This window comes from Cupressus sempervirens, chromosome 8 (genome assembly GCF_028749045.1).
Source record: "Cupressus sempervirens isolate cs-2001-9-10 chromosome 8, ASM2874904v1, whole genome shotgun sequence".
Taxonomy (NCBI): Eukaryota; Viridiplantae; Streptophyta; class Pinopsida; order Cupressales; family Cupressaceae; genus Cupressus; species Cupressus sempervirens.
In genome coordinates, this window is record NC_143125.1 from 225,736,825 (window position 1) to 225,758,655 (window position 21,831).

A 21,831-nucleotide genomic window follows, 5' to 3' on the forward strand; every position below is an offset into this window, starting at 1 on the left:
AAAAGGCATGGAGGGAGAGTAAACAAAACCAATGTTTTTGTATTAACTTACACAAACTATAATAGAATCTGAGAATAATCATGCTTACATATTATTAAAAAAAGACTTCATATATTATAAGGAAATCCAATCTCATTGAATCGCATGTAATTATGATAAAACTTCATCATTCTCTCCTCTTATTCTAGAACTATGTTATCCATAGGGCCTGCCTCTGCAATTCAACTTTTAAAGGCACTTGTATAAATGAACCAGGATTGCGTAATGGTAAATATAAGTTACCACTAAATGTTCACATTTGTAGTTGTAATCCATAGATACGTTGTGCTTGAGCCCAGTGATTATTATCTTGCAACTTGCACCATGAATTAGTATGCTATTGTTTAACTAGCATCAGTGTTAGTGTTGACAATTTTTCATCACCCTTGTTTTCCCATTGCTGATAGCCAATTTGAGAGAACATTGTGGATATTAGGGTCAAATATGCTTCTATGTTGTGATTTTTCCTTGTTTGTCCCTTAGCCATTTTAGCCAAATGCGTCATTTTGAAATTCTGGCCAAGTGTATGAATCCTATGAATCTTCTATATGGTCAAATGTCCAAAATGGGTAATACTCAGTTCGAAATTAGCAAAACTTGAGTGAAATGGGCCAAGTTATCGGCAATTGGAGCTTTCCTAGTTTCCAAGATCCTTTTCAGTCCATGATCTAGTTCTCCCAACCCCCGATGGGTTCCTGGTTCCTGGCCAAGCACTGACAATGAGGAGAAAAGTTCAAAGGCAGCAAAAAAGCACACAAGACAAAGACAATGTTTGTCTGGAGTTCCCACAGTTCTTGTAACCATGTGAACCCCCAACTGGTTTCAAGTTCTTGTTCAGGGTCCAAACCTCGACAAAGCGAATAGAGGCACAGGACTAAATAAAGGACCAACGGATAACTCTCCAAATTGAACCTGAAGAATAGGTCCCCAACATACTGGAAATAGCTTATAGGATTCAGAGCAAAGAATTCCTTAAAAAATGAATTATTCTCAAAAGTTTCTGGTTCCTTATACCAAACGAAAAACCAAGACCTCCCATTCTTAAATGAGCTGAGAAATACCAAAGTTCTACAAAAGAGCTAAATAACAACGAACCCAATAATATTAAATAATAAATTGGAGGAAATCAAGTAAATGTGAAGAGCACAAAACTAAACAGCGATCTTTAATAAAAAATATCAATATGACAAGTTATCCTCCTTGCTAAACATTTGTCAAGAGCCTTGTGTTACACTAGAAATGTTGTTATTAATTTCTCATCTCAACAACTACAAATATAAAAATCTCCAGGAAAGCTCCATAACATATGATTTCGACGGTTAATAAAATAAATAATTGACTCCAAACAATAAAGTCTATTGAAGTTTAAGATGTACTCCAAGATGGCTTATCCATTCAGAAAAGCAAAATAATCCATTATTGTTATTGAAAAAGCACTGACTAGCAATTATCCTGAAAGCTACATAAAACATAGCTATTAATAATATAAAACTATTGATTCCAAACAAGAAACTCTATCAAAGATTAAGACGTACTCCAAGACAGTGTTTATCCATTCAACAAACAAAAAAAATCCAAAACTGTTATTTGATATATGTCTTCTGTTGACAGATAGAAAAAGCACTGACAAGCAATTATCCTGAATTGATGAGAACCATTGAAGAAGTTTTTTATGCCACAAGAGTGCTGGCTGTGGCAGATTCGCTGTAAAAATAAATTCAAAATGCATATTAGACAATGGATTCCACAAAGCAAATGCACAGATTTTAGACAAGATATAGTTCGCAAAAATTTTAACTTTGTCATGTGTAATCATAAAAATTGCAAGAACATAAAATAGGGTTCAATGCTTTCATTGTGAAAATACTGTTACAGATGAATTAATTACCAAAATAACAAAAGGTAAAGTCTAAAGAGTCAAGACCTAATCATCTGAATTTTAAATAAACAAGACACTTCAATCTCAAAAAAAAGAGCAAAGCCAATAAAGGCACTAATAACTACCCTAATAAATGGTACAAGACAGATTTTTTATGTTGTTTAATAGCCTAAATGCATTAAAATGTGTAATAAATTATAAAAGAGAAGTCTAATCTAAAATTCCCTTGTCAATGGCATATGTAGGCATAGGGACTTCTCCACATCTCAATCAAACAAGGAAATAATATTGACAATTTTTTTGCAAATCAATTGGTGAACTGTGAAACTAGAATTCAAATAGGGGCTGTTACTAATATTACAAAGTAATTGGAAAATATTTGTTTGTTATTAACAGTGATCAAGAGATCAATTTATACAAGAGACTGAACGATGTTTCCTCAAGAAACAATCATAAAGAATAGAAACACACTATTCTAGAAACAAAAAACTAAATATTAGAAACATTTGTATATTTACTACTAAACAGAGATAATAGAAACTATCTATTATTATAATACCCTCCTTAATGGTTAATCTATCCAAAGCATGATGCTATCAAAAAGCATAAAAAGCAGATTTTGTCTGCTCAAGGTGCTCCGCACTTTTCGCTATGGGTTGCGAACCAGATTGCTTGGATAGGGCAGCTAAGCACTTCCAACAGTCAACTTTCACATGCCCAAACTTGTGGCAATAGTTGCATTGAATGTTTTTCTTCCGAGGGCCTTCTAAATCTGAAGCAGAGGATGTCTGCTAAGAAGACTGTTGAAACTGACCTTTATCCTTCTGAAAGGATTTGGCAGCAAAGGCTTGCTCTGTGGAGGTGGAGCTGGAATTGCTACCGAACTGTTGTTTCCATCGATCTTGTCGAAGCAGAAGTGTGCAGAGATCGGTGAACTTCATATCAACACCGAAAAACGTGATGTTGAGAGTCTCGATAAAATGCTTGTAAGACTTTGGTAAACTCTGAAGAGTGATAACCACAATGTCCTCTTGCAACCGATGGCAAGCAACTAATCATGGATTTCTTGAATCCTATTCAAGTGAGCCTAGGGCGAGGTTCGCTCATCCATGATGATAGAAAATAGAGTGTTCTTCAAGAAGAAAGGCGTTCTTCAAGAAGTCAGCTCTACTTTTGTCAGAAGTCTCATGAAAACCTTTGAGATGTGCCAATATCTTGGCAGTTGTCTTGTCGAATGGAATCTAAGAGAGTTGATCATCAGCCACGGATAATTTGAGAAGCATCACCACCTCTCGATTATTCAAATCTCATGACTCCTAATCAATACCAGAGGTAGTTGAACGCTATGGAACACCCAAACCAATCTGATTGATATTCCGATATTCAAAAATTGCTATGTTCTGCTGCTTCCAAGTGCAATAATTTTGACCATTGAATTTTGACTTGCTCTTGAGCAGAATATTGGTCAATGATGCCATAGCACGTTTTCCAATGAAAAGTGTGAAAATCTGTGAAGGCACATCCTTTGAGGCAAAAAAATAGAAGACACAGAAAATTTGAAGGCTAGCCCAAAAGAGAGCTCAAAAAATCCAAAAAGAATATGTTGTCAATTTTTGGATCAGATCGCTTGAAAATCGAGGCACCCAGAAAAATCAGAAGACAACCCAGTTGAGATCTCAAAAAAACCACCAAGAATCTATAAAAAAAAATTGATTCGGTATAGAAAATTAGTGTTTTGAACAAAAACGGCCCTAATGCAAAAAAACCACAAAAAATGCAGAAATGTGCAGAAAAAACAAATAGATCAAGACAGAAATGGGTTGCAAGACTGAACCAAAAGTCAGTGAATTTAGATCTCTGAAAACGGAAACCCTAGTTGGATTATAGAGAGAGTTGGAAGCAAATATGCATGTAAATAATTTCAAAAATAAATGGCAGATAATTTCAACCAAGAAATTATAATTATTTTCGAAAAAAAAATTGAAGTATTGGCTTTGATACCATATTACGAAGTAATTGGAAAATATTTGCTTGTTATTAACAGTGATCAAGACATCAATTTATACAACAGACTGAACAATGTTTCCTTAAGAAACAATCGTAAAGAATAGAAACATTCTATTCTAGAAACAGAAAACTAAATATTAGAAACATTTGAATATTTACAGAAGATTACAATAGATAACCATTAGATACTAAACAGAGATAATAGAAACTATCTATTATATTTATCGTAATAATTAAAACCTTCATCATGTTCCCTAATGCACTATTGATACGGCATAGAAAAACCGTACCAATTACGCTGGTTTAAACAAGCCAAAATTGGGAGACAAGAAATGAATTACATTTGTCAAAATTGATGAAAAAAAAATTCTTATTTGAGTTATGTCATGTCAACTATGATCTGTAGTGATAAAATTGAACATAACACATAAAAATGCTAATGGCAAAATAGTTGAAAACAATGTGTAGGTTTCAAAAAAAAAAACTGTTTTTCTTTTCCCTTCAACAGTTCTGCAGAAAAACAAAGGACTGGTCCTAATAGATCTAGCCATATTATCTTAGGGCCAGCACTAAGCATTATTTACTTAAACCCTTAGTTAGGGTGTAAAAACGTTAATTACAAAAGTAACTCCTTATGCTTACTATTTAACAATCCTAAATCGGAGTAAATCCTAAACTAAGTATTTTCAGATTACTTGTTCTGTATATAACAGTGTTCCACAAGGACACACTATGGGGTTGTGGGTGATGTTTCAGAGGCTTGGGGTTATGTCCCCCTTTTTTCTGGGGTTGACAGACTGCACCATTTCATACATCAAAATTTTAGAATTGGTGATTGGTTGGGGGTGTCCCTCTCTTTTCAGACCTTGCAGACTGCAACATTTCATACATCAAGATTTTAGATTACAATAAAAAATGTTAACCAAAAAAGGTCAAAAAGCCATAAAAGTTAAAGGTGAAGGGTCACAGGCAAGAGCCTATAACGCAATGGTAAATAGTGAGCCTCTCATTTGAGAGGTCTTGGGTTCGAGTCTACTCAAGCTTCATACAATAATAATTAATCTCAATAAATAACAATAATAAACAAATAATAAAAAATCTAGACTTTGGCCCATTACCTATCAAAAAAAACTTTGGAGGATCACCATTACAAGTTCACTACATTGAATTTACTTTTCAGCTTTCACCTTTTTGTTAGTTGCCATCCACAAAATGCAAAATAATATATGCCATCACCAAAATAACATCACTTCATCTCCTTGTCCCAGAAACTCAGATAAACACTGATATTTTTCAACCTCTAAATATATAACTGAGCCCAAAATATTCAAAACCAGTTCTTTAAAGATGTGGGAAACAACTTTGCAAATGAAGCAGGGGTTGCAAGGCAGACTATTTCTCCACCAGTACTCCAATTACCATACTCTTGAGAGAGGGAAATAAATATATATTTAGCCTTTTCTCTGAAGGTTTCAGTTCAACTGGAAGTATGCAGGTTTTGTTTAGTTCATGTCTTCAAAGAAACATTACATATTTGATAGTCTTATAGTAATCCGAATGATAATAAAATCTGATTTTGATAGGAATGGGTACTCTAGTCCATTTTTAATTAAGATCAGATCATTATTGCTCTATTTTCTTATTGATCTGAATGGTTTAAGTACTTTAGGTACACTCTTCCTGTTTTGGGAAGGATACACATTTTAATAAAAAGCGTTTCTTTTTAATAGTGAAGAAAATCATATTAAGGCCTGTAATCTTGGAAACATCAAACATATCCCATGACATTCCAAAGGCTCGCTAGACTAAACTAATATACTTACAAGACTCAGACTTAACAGGCTGATTATTGAGTTGAAGACATTCAAATTAGCGAAGACTGGGTAAATTAAGAACCAAACTTAAAGCTTTTACCATGCACCCTTCATTATATCAACTTTAAAGATGTAAATAAGCTATGAGCAAGAAGTTACTTTATTCATGAACACAAGTACAGATTTCTCTAACAAGTATAAAAATGCATTTGAGTTGAAGGAAACAACAATGTTATACATACATACATATATATATGTATATATGTGTGTGTGTGTGTGTGTGTTCTTTTAAGTGTTTTTAGCATACTATGATGAGAAAATATTGTCACTTGGCAAAGCATCAGTAGCTCTCTGCAGGGTTCTCACACTTGTATCTCAGACAGGTCTGCAATGTTGCTACAACAATAGGAGCATTACTGAGGATCGGGATTAACTTGGCATGCCAAAAGTATAAATGTAATTTGATTAATTGGAATTTAATTAGGGAAAAGTGGATGGAATAAGAAAACATTATTTTTCCATCTGAGATAAGCCCAAAACCATTTTTATTTTTTGCTTTGAACTGGAGCAAGGGTCTGGAAGCAGAAAACCCCAACAGGGTCGAGGGGCAGCCATATTTCAGAAATTTATTGCTTTTTAACCAAGCTCAAAGAATCCAGATGCTACACATGCATCAGTTTCAGTTTTTGTGTATCCAAGACAACATATTCTAGTCTACCTTTATCGACGCAGCCCAACTTATCTTGTGGATTATACAGATGTCATTAAATTAGATAAGTATCTTATAATATTTCCTATATTTAGCAGTGTCTGTAGAGTTTCCCCATTTTGTGAAATTTGAAATATATAGGTCAGTAAACAGTCGTGGACCACTGAGGATGCCAACTAGAAATGTACAAAAAGTGTGCCATTGGAAGTCCAGGTTAGGGTTTCATTTTTCTAAATCGCAATCAATAGGCAAGTTTATGTATACAGACTTTCTGGGTTCAGTAAGTTTGGCGGACTCCACAAGGTCAACCAGACTCACTGGATACCCAGTTCCTAAGTTTCCTGGACTCAGCTAGGGTAACCCACTTTAGAAATCAATGAGACTAGGCAAGAACTATAACTATGCTTATAAGTACTACATATTTGCAAATCTAAAATGTTAAAACTGATTCGTCAAAGAATGTATTGGGTAGATATTAGGATCATAATAGACATTGTACTGACCTTCACCTTTTGAAGCCCATCTTTATGATTAAATCCATTCAAATTTTTTAGACAAGTTTCACTTTTCATGTAAATTGTTAATACATTAATCTAACTTAAAGTTACTTGAAATAACAGATATAAATGATATTTTCAAATCATGTTGTTGAGACGGATTTTTTATGACATGTACAGAAAATTTTCACAAAACAAAAAGGATATATCAGCACTTACTATTTCCAGACTGGAGGGAGTTTCTTGACTCTTTTATAGTATCGTCCCAAACGGTGAACCCTGCTCTCTACCAAAATCAGCCTGAACTTTGAATCCTTATCCTTCCGATTTCTTTCAAGATGCTTACGAACTGCAACAGCTTTTTTAATGAGATGGTACAAGTCTTCCGGTATTTCAGGTGCCAAACCTATTTAAATCAGCTTTCCTTAGATAACCTGGCTTTGGTAGAGCAGATAAGACAGTGTCTATGAAAAGACACGACAAAAAACTGAACTTAACAATTAAAGTCACAAAGGACATTAGATGTCAAGAACTTACGAACAAAAATTTATGTCATGATAAGCTAATTCAATTAAGTGCATACCATGAGCTTTCAAAATACGTAAAATTTTGCTTCCGGTAACACTCTTGACCTGAGCAATACCATGGGAATCACGAAGTATAACACCAATTTGGGATGGTGTTAATCCCTTCTTGGCAAACTTGCAAATATTTTCTTCAACCTGAAATTAGAAAAGAATAACAGGGTACTATTACATCAAATAGATAAAACATACATTGAATAATAATATGATAAGCTCTACAAATATCAGTTGTAGAAAAAATGATATAAAAGCTTTGAGATGTCCAAAGGTAAACATTTTGATGAATATCACTTGATTCAACTGTGATATATCTGAAAATAAATGAGTACAAAACACAGCTGAAACCATATATATTTGTTGAAAACTCTCAATATATGATAAATTGCCCCTAAATACTGTCAGAAGAAATCTTTATAACTCTATAGAACCTAAGATAATTTGATTCAATCGTCAGGTCATTTATAAAAAAGAACACTGAAAGAAGGATTACTGATTTACTAGATTCAAAAAAGAGACAGTGAGAATCAAATTTTCAGAATTGATTCTAGTCAGTGCTAATTAGTAATTAACAAGGAACAAGGAAAAAATCACACATAGTTGTCTACTCCTAGGTTTTGAATTTTTAAACCAATTATTGTTATTAATATAGACTGCATCTGTAGCCCAGTTATTAAATAATTTGGAAGCCATTATGATTATCAAGCTTTGTAAGTTCTACTGCATGCATTTTATGAACTATTAAGTCGTGTAAAGTGATTATCCATGATATTTACAGCAATATATGGACTATTTAGGCAAGCCTTTTTTTCATCCTTTTGATTCCTTTTGTAATGATGCATAAACATAAGTGATCAAACAATTGTCAGGAAAACAAGTAATAGTGGGGAAAAAAATGAAAAGGAAAATAAGAAAAAGTCATATTAATATCAAAGATGACAGAGAGACTAATGGCCCTACGAAAGGCATGTAACAATATCAAAGGAAGTGCTTAAGGTATTTCCACATGATGGTGTAAGGAAAAAAGAAAAGAAGGTATAACATCTACAGATATCACACTTTAGTGCTAGAGGAGGAAATGTATGCCAGGCAAAGTCCATTAAAGGAATGCCAAGTAGATGCCATCAAATAACAGACAAGGAGGAGATAAGAAACAACTTGTCTACTGTCCAAACCTGAGTTCAAACTTGTTTGCTTTTAACAGGTTATAATAATTTCCAATACAACATTATGCAGGATGCCTGAAGCATAAAATCATGGCTTTCTTAGGAGCCCATCCATGTCAGTGAAATTTTTCTTGCTCAAGAATAAGGTCAATACAATATTATGTGCTTCATCTTGTACAAAGAGGACTAAAGAGGAGTTAACTACATATTTACTGCCATGTGTCCCTTCTAGAAACTATTTCCCTAAGATTTTTTATTTTTATTTTTTTTTAAAACTCATCTTTCATTTTTTTAAAAAGTGAGTTAAACAAAACAAAATTTCATCTTTTAATAAATCAAGAAAATGGAAAAAAAAATTGTTCCTCTGTCTCACTTTAAGCAAATATGATATACAAATTTGCTAGCCTCTATGAGGACTCTTCCCTGCTTCAAAACTAAGATGAGTGGATTTGACTCTAATCACTACGGGGAACCATTGCCCCAAGTGAGTACATCAAGCAAGAATATAATTTGAGAATAATAGTATTGTTCACAATCTGGAAGACACGCTCAACATAAAGGCAAATTTGCTGGAAAAAGGTATTCGTACATTTTACCCATGAAATGCTGATGTGGCTCCTCTACACGTCATTACTAAAAGAAAACCCTTACCTTCTCTTAAAAAAGAAGAGACTCGATCTAGCATCCAACAGTATGGTGAAGGGAGAAACTTTATCTACAGAAATTCCTACAATTGAAGAAGAAATAAAGACCACATAGCAATGGTATTTAGATGAGTGAATTTGAGTCTACCATACCAAAATCTGAAGTAGGAAGTAAGATGAAAGGGCCTCGAGAAGAAAGGAATGCCCTTTGACCCTTGCTTTAACATAACTTTGTGATAAAGTGGCTTTGCAATGCACTAGCCATAAATGAATAATTGTTTGCACTCTATCCACACAAGCCCACATGCCATGATTAAGACTATTGCCTTAAATCTCTAAATCAAAAAGAATTGCTGATTCAACGATACCATATCTCGGCAACCATTACTTGTAGATGTTAACTGAAAACACTTTGTAAGACAATGTTGACCCCTAATTTAATCATATCTCAAATTAGTGTCAAAATTAAAAGAATATAAGCCCCTCTATGAATATTGTAATTAAGGTCATTAGGGATCCATTATTAGGTTAAAGGTCCTTCGCAAAAAACTTAGCTTCTGATTTCCTTCTAAAGTGATTAATTTCTGTAGTGATAAAAATGGTCCATGTTCCATGAGACAATATACTAGGCTTTATTAGTGTCTTCATATGGAAGGAAGCAGATTATCATCTTCAAGTCATTATGAATCAAGTTGTACAAAAGTCAAGTGAATCCAGAAAAAAATTAGTTGATACTTATTACTACTACCACCTAACCTTTGTGCCCAACATCAACACAAGAATATTGATATTTATCTTCATCATTCTAATGTTTCATTTATTAATTACTTAAATGTTTATGCTTCAAATTCATGTCCTACAACTGGGATCATGTTCACTATTAGAGGGATCCTTTAAACCCATAGGTCCACACCTTGGGTTGACTACTAGAGTTTAAATGCACAGATATTTCTCAAGGACATACCATTCTCATGGTATGCATTTATGTGGGATAAACATGCATATTCAGGTAGGCATGTGCAAACACCCATTGCTTAGATGAAGTACACTATGCAAACAAAAGAGGTTGGTGGAGTTTACCTGAAAAGTCATATTACATTATTCAAAGGCAGTTGCAACTTATGAAATGTAAAAATGTAGGATACAAACATGTTCACCCATTGCCCAAAGTGAGAATACAGTTCACAAAGAAGATTGGCCGGTGTTGTTTGCATGGATCTAGAATCGCATTTGAATTTTCTTTGTAATGCTGTGGGCTACATATAAAGCATTTGAAATTTGAACTTAACACCCTACATATGTTACTGCTATGTAAACTCGATTGTGATATTTATTGCTTTGGGCTACAGATAAAACCCTCAATTAGCACTTTCAAAGTTATCAAAGTCCACGTGGATCTCAGCCTTTCATGGAAATGTGGTAGTTTTTGGAATAGGGTTAGTTTTGAGGACAGGAGATTAGGAACAAGACATCTCCACCTTGTCTTCCTTTTTAAAAAATGGGGAAGTCTGAGGAACATCCCTTCACAGTAGGGCATGGTCTCCTGGGAACATCACCTAACATAAGACCTCAGGGACTGCAGCTCCAGTGTTCTTACAAACCAGAGGAGGAAGGATGTATACACATAAAGGATGAAAAGACATATAACCAAAGGGAGAAATTCAATAAATATAAATATAAAAATATGCACATATATGTGCACAAGCCACAAACATATATTTAAATACGGGTATATAGATAAAAGGATAAATGCATAGGGGATCATCATGTGGTGTCATGGTTAAGTGGGTACATTGTAATGGTGCAGCCATGGTTCAAATCACCACTTGACCTAAGCAAACAGTGTTAATACCAGTTGAGGCCCACCTTTGCTGGGATGGTGTGCTCGTGGGCTTTATGCCCCTGCTGGTTACTGTGCTCTCAGGTTAATATTACCAATAAAAAAAATGATCCATACATACATGTGTGTGTGTGTGTGTGTGTGTTCATTAAAGCATTTATATGCATATGCATATAATTTTATAAATATAAAAAGGATATAAGAACAAAGAATCAAAAGTGTAAAAAAATAAGATAAAAAAGTGTACTATGTATATGTCTGAAGATGCAATTAAAAAAGGGACTACAAATAAATAGAAACTTACATACATACATGTATGTATATGCATGAAAATATGCAAGTAGGTGTATAGGTATATATATTTGAATATATATCTAAATGTGTCTGTGAGTACATGTGTGCAAGAGACTATGCATACAAGACTACATAATTAAGAATACCAAGAAACAAGTAAAACCAACCCCATCTATCTATAAACATATGAAATGTTTGCATGTATATATCTATATATGTGCTTATAAACAAATACATAGACAATCTCTTGAAAATGGGACTGAGTGACAGCAATAATACAGTTGGCTTGAGGTGGCTTGATGTATAGAGCAATGATGAGAAGTGAAGGAATTTATTTGAACAGTATAGCTTCAAAGGTGATGAAACAGCTTTGCATTTTCATTTTTCGGATTTCTATTTCAGAGGTGTGGCTATTCTCATGGCATCTTCAGCTGGATCTCGTCACCTAGGAGGTGAAATGGTTGGAGGTTGAGAAATGAGGAAGGAGAAAATTCTAAAGCAAAGGAACTGTAGTGTATTAGGATAATATGTAGTTGTGGATTTTATGGCATTCTCAAATCAGGAAATTAATGAGGCTACAATGATTCTAGACTCAATCAGTGGATGCTTCATATCTGGGAGCTGGTCAAAAGCGTGGACAGCTCTCCAAAGGTGTGTATGCATTTGCCCATGGCCAAACTGCTTTGGGATACCTGTTGTTCTAGGTGCGGAGAAAACAATTTTGATGCAGACCAATTTCTATCTTGCGCTTACATGTTTTCTAGTTTCTATAACATCTTGTTATTTTCTTCTTCATGATACTGTTGAAGATGTGGTCCATCAGGCAAAGACTCATTTTGACTATTTTCTGGAGCACCTACATGGTACTAAAAGGTAGCAGATATGTCTCCAGTTAGTTATAACTTATATTGCAAAGAAATAGCAATTGGTTCTATCAAAGGAGACCATTCCATTGTTCTCACAATGTTGTGATTCTAAGAAGGAAATTGACAAAGACCAAGCAACCAAAGATTTAAGTTAGACTGTGGCACGTGATAAATGTAACTGTTCTATACTGGGCGTGACAATGCCTGCAAAATTTGTCTTGACCCTTATTAGGCTTTTTGAACTTTAACATATATTTTGATAGACAGTGATGCTGAGGTATTAGCTACTGTGGTTTCAGCTGTTTTGCTTGGAGGATAGTATAGAGTTGGTTTGCAACAGTCTTTTTTCTAATTTGATCTGACATCGCATTGACCAATTAGACATTATGGGCTTTGCCTACAAACAGGTTTTACCCCTTTTTTGTTGATTTCTAAACCTAACAAAGGTTATACTACTATATACAATGTACATGTAAACAAAAAAGTAGAAATATAAAGTCAAATAAAAATTATATGCAAACACACATTAGGAAATATTTATGTATACATGTATATTTATAAACATAAATGTTTGTGCAAACATACAATAGAACATTTAAATAAGAGATTATAGATACATAGAAACATACATATATGTGCGTGTCCATATAAGTATATATAATGTCCCTTTCTAGAACATTCTTATTTTTGTCTTTAAACAATAATCCTAACTCAAAATGATAACTGAATTATGATTATAAATGTGACTTATCTAAAATTATGAATTTAATTATAATATTCAAATATAGAGCTAAATTATGAATCTTATTATATCATTCAGATTTAGAGCTTAAGACATAATTCTGAAAACAGAAATCATATCTGCTTTAATCCTCCTTCCAAATTTGCAGCTACTCTCCTTGAATGATAACCCCTAATATCTACTCAAGTGGGGGGGGTTTTCATCCACCAACATGCTGAAAAAAATAAAAGGGTTTCATCCTTAAATCTCTCAATTTTCCTCAGAGTTGTTTCATCTTCTTTGGCTGTAATATTCACTTATAAAACGCAATTATTAGAATATTGTAATGTTTCTTTAATGGTCATATCAGTTAGTCTTTAGTTTATCAGGTGGTTTCTATTTTCATCTTTAGTTCATGATTGTTTAGAAACATCGTCTTTGTATATCTATTTAAGGAGCTTTCATCTCCTCTATTTAGTACAACATCAATTTATTATAACATGGTATTAGTGTGGGATTTCATAAACTTAAGCAAATTTTTAAAGAAAAATTCAATCTTCTTCTAATCTGGAATTTTTCCAATAAAAAAATTTTCGATTTTTCGGAATAAAAGTTGTCAGAGATATTTAATGAAAATTTTGTGGCTCCTCTTCAAAGATTTTTGCTGAAAAGTTTGAGCCTGATCAAGGTTTTTGATCGCGTGATTTCTTGGTTTGAACAAAAGTGTCTGATCTTGGAAGGTTGCATATAATTGCATGTGAGTTGCATGTTGCTTGCATGTGCATTTTGTTTCTTGCATGTGCTGTTTTACCATGCAGAGGTTCATATTTTGCCCTTCAAATATTTCTAATGAGTTTTCATAATGTTTTCCTTCAAAAATTATCTGTTGAATTTTAGTAATTTTTTCATCAAAAATCATCCATTGGGTCTTAAGATTTTTTCCCTCAAAATTTATCTATTGGGTTTTAATTAATTTTTCCTCAAAAGTTATCTGTCAGGTTTTCCTGCTTTTCCTCAAATATGATGTTTTGTATGTTGATGTTTTGAACCACAATAATAAAAATACAATATACAGAAAACCAGAAAACCATACAAGCAGATGACATGATTATTTATCCTGGGAAAACTAACCACGAGGAAAAACACAGCTACACCCGGAAAATAGTTCCTTTATGGAATGTTCAAACACTCACAATAATATCAAACTTTATCAGAGGATAAACTAACCAGTGACTGTTGACTCTCAACACTCAAGAAATATGCCTTTTAACAGTACAGACAATAACTGCTAAGCATTTACAAATACATGCCAGACTTTACGTATCTCACAGATACTATATATAAAGAATTGATTTGGAAACCAAAGAAAATAAACATGCCCAGATTATACACCCAAAATCATGCTGTTGCATACATGGCACTCACTATATAAGATATGATATCAATCTTCAGTTACTGAAATCACACTTTGCTGGAGCCTCACACTGTTCTGTAGAACAATCACTATGCATGATGACAATAACAACTGCTCTATGTCTCGCCAACATTCAGACACCCTGCTCTCCTACACTTGTTAAAAGTCTAACACTAACAGATAGAGCAGACATTTTACAATAATACTCCATACGCACAACAACAGTGCCAAAGGATGCCACTAATGTATTCATAAACTTCAAACAAAAGAAAATCTCGTGGAATACCAAGAGGCCTCCATCTGTTACAACCATAAAGAAGATTCTTCAACAATGCCATGATACGAATTTCCTTCAATCAATGGAATAGTGAATACATAAATAATGCCAAGTCATCCATACACAATGCCAAGTCATCAAATTAGAGATAATGAATAGAATAGACAAACGAATGGTGCCAAGACAAACTATCTCAGCTGCGATGAAGGTGAATAAGACAATAATAATATACATAAAGGAAAAACGACCATAATCCAACAGCTCAACCATGATAAAGTATTATGTGATGTCATGTAGCTGAATGGAACTAACTAACAAACAAAGTTGAGCCTCTCCCAGGAGAAACAATGAAAGGAAGATGGTGTCATCGTCACAGCCCCAGAACAAAACAAAGAACCAAGAATCATCACAGGGTATAATTCAGAGAAAAAAATCCAACTAGAACACTACAAATATAAAATGATCTCTTGCAGCTACAATATCTTTAACATTGTACTCTCCAATATATGTCTCAGATTCTGTTTTCTGGTTTTAACCGTTTTTTCCTCAAATATTGTGACTTTTTGCAGTCTGCTTTGGGGTGTCATGCTCTTCTGCAAAAAATTGAAGGGTTTACCAACTTTTCCTCAAAATCATGGCAATTGTTTCTCAGTATATCTCTGAAGGACAGACTGTTATCCAACATCAGGTTGGAGTTTTATGATGATTACTGCTCAGAAGTTTTGTTGATTCTACGAAGGTTAGTAGCAGACTCATCTCAGCAGTAGGCTCTTGTCACTTGTTGCAAAGCATTGTAAAGAAGGGGGCACCCTTGTCTGCTCTTTTTTGGACGGATCTTGGCTACTCTTGGTCATTGACATTCTGCAGATCCAAGGAGGGTCTCAGCAGCAGCAGAGTATTCCGAAGAATTTATGACCACAAGATATGTACAGTCTTTTGCATGGTAGTTAGATGTTGATCATTAAGGGAGGGTATTAGAATATTGTAATGTTTCTTTAATGGTCATCTGAGTTTATCTTTAGTTTATTAGGCAGCTTCTATTTTCGTCTTTAGTTCATGATTGTTTCATTCAAAAACATCGTCTTTGTAAATATATTCAAGGAGCTTTCATCTCCTCTGTTTAATACAACATCAATTTACCATTACTGCAATAATATTCATTCCAAAAATTAAAGCATTTTTCTCCCTAATTCACCTTCCTTATAAAACATGACTATTATCGTAGGACATAACAGTGTTTACTAATCATTTAATGAGTGCTTCCTCCCTTAACTATCTTCTACCTTATGATCTTCTTCCAAGCACTTTTCTAAATCACCTGATCTCTTTTCATTTGCTATATTTTTTTCTTCTAGAGCCTAGACAATGTTTGCATGTCTTTATTGTGGCTGAGATGGTTTGTCTTATTTGACACTATATTTCATTTATTTTGTTTTCCTTATTAGCAAATTCCTTTCCCGTGGCTGGATTAGATTCATGTTGTAGTGGTGCACATTTATTTTTCCTTAGGATCCACAGGAAATGAATGAGGAGTAATTGGTTTATCTTGTTCTAATTTCAAGGAGGGGACATTACAGTCTGCCATTCTAATTTCAAGGAGGTTTAGTCTGTCAAACTGAATCTTTTTTGCAAATACTAGGATCCCAGATCAACTTTAGAGATTTGTAATCCTTATATCCTCCTTGTCATGCAATTAGTTTATGTTGAAAAACTCCAATATGATTAGGAACTGGGAATTCCACACCAAGTGACGTTTCTCTCAGTGTCTTGGTTGTGTCTAACTCTGTACTACGATGATGTCCCTGAAGAGTTGTTAATGTGCTTGCCAGATTGCTTATATAGTCCTTCAATATCATAAGGTTGATACCAGCATGTAAATTGTGAGAACATAGTATCAAGTATTCTTCAAGCTTACGTGGTAGTATTTCCCAGTAATTCTCAACAAGAAAACCAACAAATGGTAACTGGCAAGGTTCATAATTTAAGACAAGTTTTCTCTCATCCTCAGAAGGAAGAAAGAAAAAGACATATTGCAGTTCTGTGATTCTTCCTCCAACAGTACCTTACAAACAACAACATAATATTTTTTCTTTTAAGTCCCATGTATGATTCCTCATTAAAGAATTAGAATATTCCTCTACAGCTAAGTCCCACTTAGGAACATCTAATGCTTCGTGAAGTGATTGTGGATCAGATTGTGTTTGCCAGGTTCCCCTCCTATTCGCGAAGGACAAATCATCTCAATACTCTTTTTTCATTAAGCTCAGTCTGTAGTCCACAGACTTTTCTTCTAAATCCACCCTATTAGAAGCCATATTATCTGATCCCCAACCATCTTTGCTTTTAACTTCTTAGCCCCTTTATTGAATTTTCTCAATTCATATTTATCATGTCCATCTTTGGTGCTTGGTTCCATTTATCATGTCCATGTTTGGTGCATGGTTCCTTGTGTTTCAGTTTCAACACTTTTCTTTTATTAACTCTAGAATCAAGCTTATTTTGTAGCTTTACAATTTCTCCTTGCATATCTATCTAAAAAACATCCAATGAGCATCTACCTTCATTCATCTTTTCTTGTAATTCCTCAATCATATTGTTTCATTCCTTCACTTTATTTTCCAACTCATCTTTTTCTTGAAAAATTCATTTACCATAGTTCTTACTCAATATTCTTAATCTCTTTAAAACTGTTATGGTGTTTTAAATGGTTCCCTTACTTTGTATGAGAAAATCTGATTTAATTTCCCTATTTTATCTGGGCGTCACAATGCCTTCTATTTCAGCCTAATGACATTAAATAATTGGTGATCAGATTAGTGTGAAGCATGGCTTCCGTTTGATTTTAAATAGCCCATATGTTTACCATTTGATTTTAAATAGCCCATATGTTTACCATTTTATTTTTTATAGCGTAAAAATCAGATTTTTTGAAAGCATGGCTTCCATTTGATTTTATATAGCCTTTGTCTACCTTAATCTCAATGGTAAACATATGCTATTTAAAATCAACATCTACAGCATTATAAGTCTGGAATTTACAGATGCCTTGTCAGAATGTCTGTAATTAAAAACATGGCCAAGAGGACACTTGCATGGAGAACTGACAAGGAAATCATTCAACAGCTCATAAACCTGATCTCAATGTTGCTAAACAAGAACAGAGGCTTGTAATGCAGTAGAGCTCTCCAAAAAGATATAGGTGTTTCTTAAGAGCTGTCGTAGTTTGCTTTTGCTAAATGAATCTCCACACAATATTAATAATAATAATAATAATAGTCGACTTTGAAACTTTGAAAGCTAATGAGAAATTCATTAGTCTCATTGAGATGCATTTTAGAAAAAAACTTTTGGAACCATTTCCAAAAACAAAACATCCAATGCTGAAGTATGTGAATGCAAGAAAAAACATGTGAACGCAAAAACAAATAACCAACTTTGAAGACAGATGAGAATGCTATTAATTCCCTTCGGATAAATGTTAAAATTAATTGCTTTGGTCTTATTTAAAGTCTTTTGGTAGTTCAATTGACAGAAAGTAAAGTAAAGTAAATGCAAAATGAACCAAAGCAGTCTTGAATTGAGCTATTTTTTTTCAAATTAAAGTGTTCTATCCATTGAAAATGCTATTTTTAGTTTTATACAGAAATGGTAGGATCCCCAACTCAAACTGTATTAAGACACGCTGAGAAAGATTTAAAAAATTAAATAATACAAATCAAAATCTCCTAAAGAAAACTCAACTCAGAAGGACATATACAACCAATTAAAAACTTACATCTTGCGAAGAAGTCTTGAGCCAACTTGGTGGGGTTCTCTTGTAGGGCAGAGCCGAAGAGGAAATGCCTTTCCTGCTCAACAGTCATAAGTAAGACCGCATTAAACCAACTTCCATTGATGATAATTTCATTTCAAAACAGGAAGGCGAAAAAAACAGTTTAAAATCTTCACATTAATATTATTTTCATTGTATAACAAGTTGGTAAAGTCATACCCGCGACTATGCATGCGCCCCATGATTACAGAGATAACCAATCAGCTAAGCTACTTCAATGTCGACGTTTACGCTGTTAGGTTTGCGGTTTAAAATTACTCTCCGCAATTGATATCAATGAGTAAATCTCCAATATAATTTTGCCCTAGGCCAGTTTAAAATGTTTGTGTTCGTTTAGAGCATGTTTTCATGCAGCTGCTTAATTTTTATGTTTTGTTTAATAAAATTTTAATATTATTTGATATAAATAAAATAGAGATCCAGAATTGTAAGTTCATGACAGAGGAGATTTTTTTGTTATAAAGATATGTTTAGTAATTTTATGAAGTAATTTTTTTTTTTTTTTTGCTTATGGTTTATTTTCAATTCCTAAATGATAGGTATTCACTAATGTAGGAAAATATTCTAATTTTTTTTTCTTTCTTACAATTATAATTTTTTATAGAAATATTTCATTTGCTTAAATTTTAATCATTTGTTTAAATTTAAGAAGTTAAACTTCATTTAAGTAGTCGTATGGGAACATGAGATTAGTTTTATATGGATGCTTAGTTTTATTAGTAGTTATTTCTTCATGTTTTAAGGGATTTTTTACAAATTAGTGATCTTATGATTTGATATTTTATGTTTTAATAAATATTGTGATTTTTTTTTAAAAATATTATTTATTTATTTTTAATATATGTTAAAAAAAAGTTATAAGAAAATATATCAGCAATTGTATTTTGGTGTGCAAAGAGGTGTGAAAAGTCGATTGGAAAGAAATTGGTTCATTTTTCATTTGTTTAGTGCATTAGATAGAGATAAGAGGAGAGAGATAAAAGAGAGAAGTGAGGGATAGATAAAGATAAGACAGAGATATAGATATATTTCGTTAGAATATATAAGACAGATATATATATATTTCGTTAGAATATATAGTCCACTGATATAACTGGGGGGTGAATCAATTATCCAACTATTGTCACAATTATCAACCTTAAACAAACTTAACCATATGAGCAATATAAATTGAAACCACAACAAGATACTTACACACAATAACACCAAATATGTTAACTAGGGAAACCCTTGATCAGGGGAAAAATCCTGGTGGGGATGATACCCACAAGATGATGTACTAATATAAATATTCCTTGTTAGAGGATGGACCCTGTTAGGAGTCTATGAATACATCTAGTACATATGAGTTCCTGTTAAGAGACCTTGAATCCCTGTTAGGAGATTCCAACCTGTTAGGAGTTGTGTCAACCATGTTAAGAGTTGTGTCAACCCTGTTAGGAGTTGTGGAAGGCAGTTGGACCCACTACCCAAACAGCTTCAAGGGTAAGACCAATGAACCCACTGTCCAAATGATCTATGTATTATTCCTTGCAAAATAATAAAAATGAAGTGTACTTATTTCCTCTTCTTCTAACATGTCAACCGAACCTCTGCTCCTTCTAATCTTGTAACCAAATCACAAGACTCGCATCCAATAATCCCTTGGATCACTTACACGCATTCAATAACACTCTGCTCTTTTTTGCACTTCACACTTCAATAGATTTTCCACGCACACACTCACATTACAAACAAGGAAAGCATCTTTTCCTTTATACCATATCTTCATAATAATTCTTTGAGTTAGCCTTGAGGCTTTCCCAATTAATTATAATAAGATAATTAAATAATTGCAATTACAATAGCATTGCCATCTCATAGTCTATACAAAACTTCACATGTGAGATACTAGGGCTTGCACACTCGCTGATGTCATCAGCTGATTGTCTTATGTCACTTTCTAACTATGCATCTTCTTATTGCATCTCAGATGTAAGATAGCGAACAAACATTAGGAACTGCTTTCCCAATACTCTGTCTCTGAACTGCTCTTTGTAAATCAGGCACAACTTCTGTACATCTTTGACTTAGACTCTGGGCACTTGACCATGTCATCAGGATACTGTGTCACACATGTCCATAACTGTGCATCACCAGATAATAAAACCATTATCTGTAGCATTAAGATCTTTGTTTGCTACTCAACCAGTCTTTATAGAAGCCATGATATGTTGACATCAATGACAAACACAATCATGAATGCAACATGTCAATACTCTCCAATGCTTAGGATACTCCACCAAAGTAGTATCATCAGCATTTATGCTAACAATCTCACCCTTTTGAATTGATGGCAACATAGATGAAAAACATCTAAGTTCCAAGAATACCAAAATGTGTTCTATTGTTGTTGTTGACCAACATCAGCTGTCCACACGCTAAAAAAATCTCAATACAACAGGTGCACAACAGCTTCTTAAACATCAATTGTTTACTTCACACTAAACAATTCTCAATACATCATATGCATATTCTTGCTTCCTTTCATGAATCTTTCTAAATCTCTCTAAAGAGATATCTCTCCTTCATGCATATTATCTCCCCCATACTTAAGAGTTCTTCTCTCCCATACTTAGGAGTTGTTTTTCATGCATATTCTCTCCCCCATTAACATCAATGTCAAAGGCCTCAATCTCAATGTTACAACATACCAATTGTTAAATATCAATTACTAATATGTTGCTCTAAGTCTTCAACCAACTCGAGTGCCCAAAGACACTATTCAGAACCAAAATACCAAGAGATCTTAATAACTCTGCTCATTACAGATACTCCCCCATATGGGAAACATTAGCATTCAGTCCAGGCTAATAATAGTGCTCTGTACCATTGGACTGATGCACTCTCTACATCATCTACTCAGAAGTAGGCAGGGGCATAACCCCAAGCATACCTCTCAAATACTCAAATGTATCTTTAGGCAAAGGCTTCGTAAAGATATTTGTAATCTGATCTTTAGTACTCACATACTCCAATTTGAGCTTTTTTTCTATTGCTTTCTCTCTTAGCATGTGATACTTAATAGATATATGCTTAGTCTTAGAATGCAATACATGATTATTAGACATACTCATTATACTTGTGTTATCATAGTAAATGATAACAGGTTCTTCAAACTCAATTCTGATATCCTTTAGCATTTGCTTCATCCACATAACTTGATTATAGTTATTTGTTGTTGCAACATACTCTGCCTCAGCTGTACGCTA

General features: G+C 33.7%; 1 protein-coding gene across 1 annotated transcript; it reads right to left on the reverse strand.

Moving 5' to 3' along the window:
* Nucleotides 1–1,397: 1,397 nt before the first annotated feature.
* On the reverse strand, nucleotides 1,398–18,896 carry LOC149542314 (small ribosomal subunit protein uS15-like). Its single transcript, XM_089797291.1, has 5 exons — nucleotides 18,740–18,896; nucleotides 18,524–18,596; nucleotides 7,529–7,667; nucleotides 7,165–7,351; nucleotides 1,398–1,743 (listed from the first exon to the last, which is right to left on the reverse strand). The coding sequence occupies exons 1-5, from the start codon at nucleotides 18,760–18,762 to the stop codon at nucleotides 1,710–1,712; spliced, it is 456 nt and encodes a 151-aa protein (XP_089653417.1). The 5' UTR covers nucleotides 18,763–18,896; the 3' UTR covers nucleotides 1,398–1,709.
* Nucleotides 18,897–21,831: the final 2,935 nt, after the last annotated feature.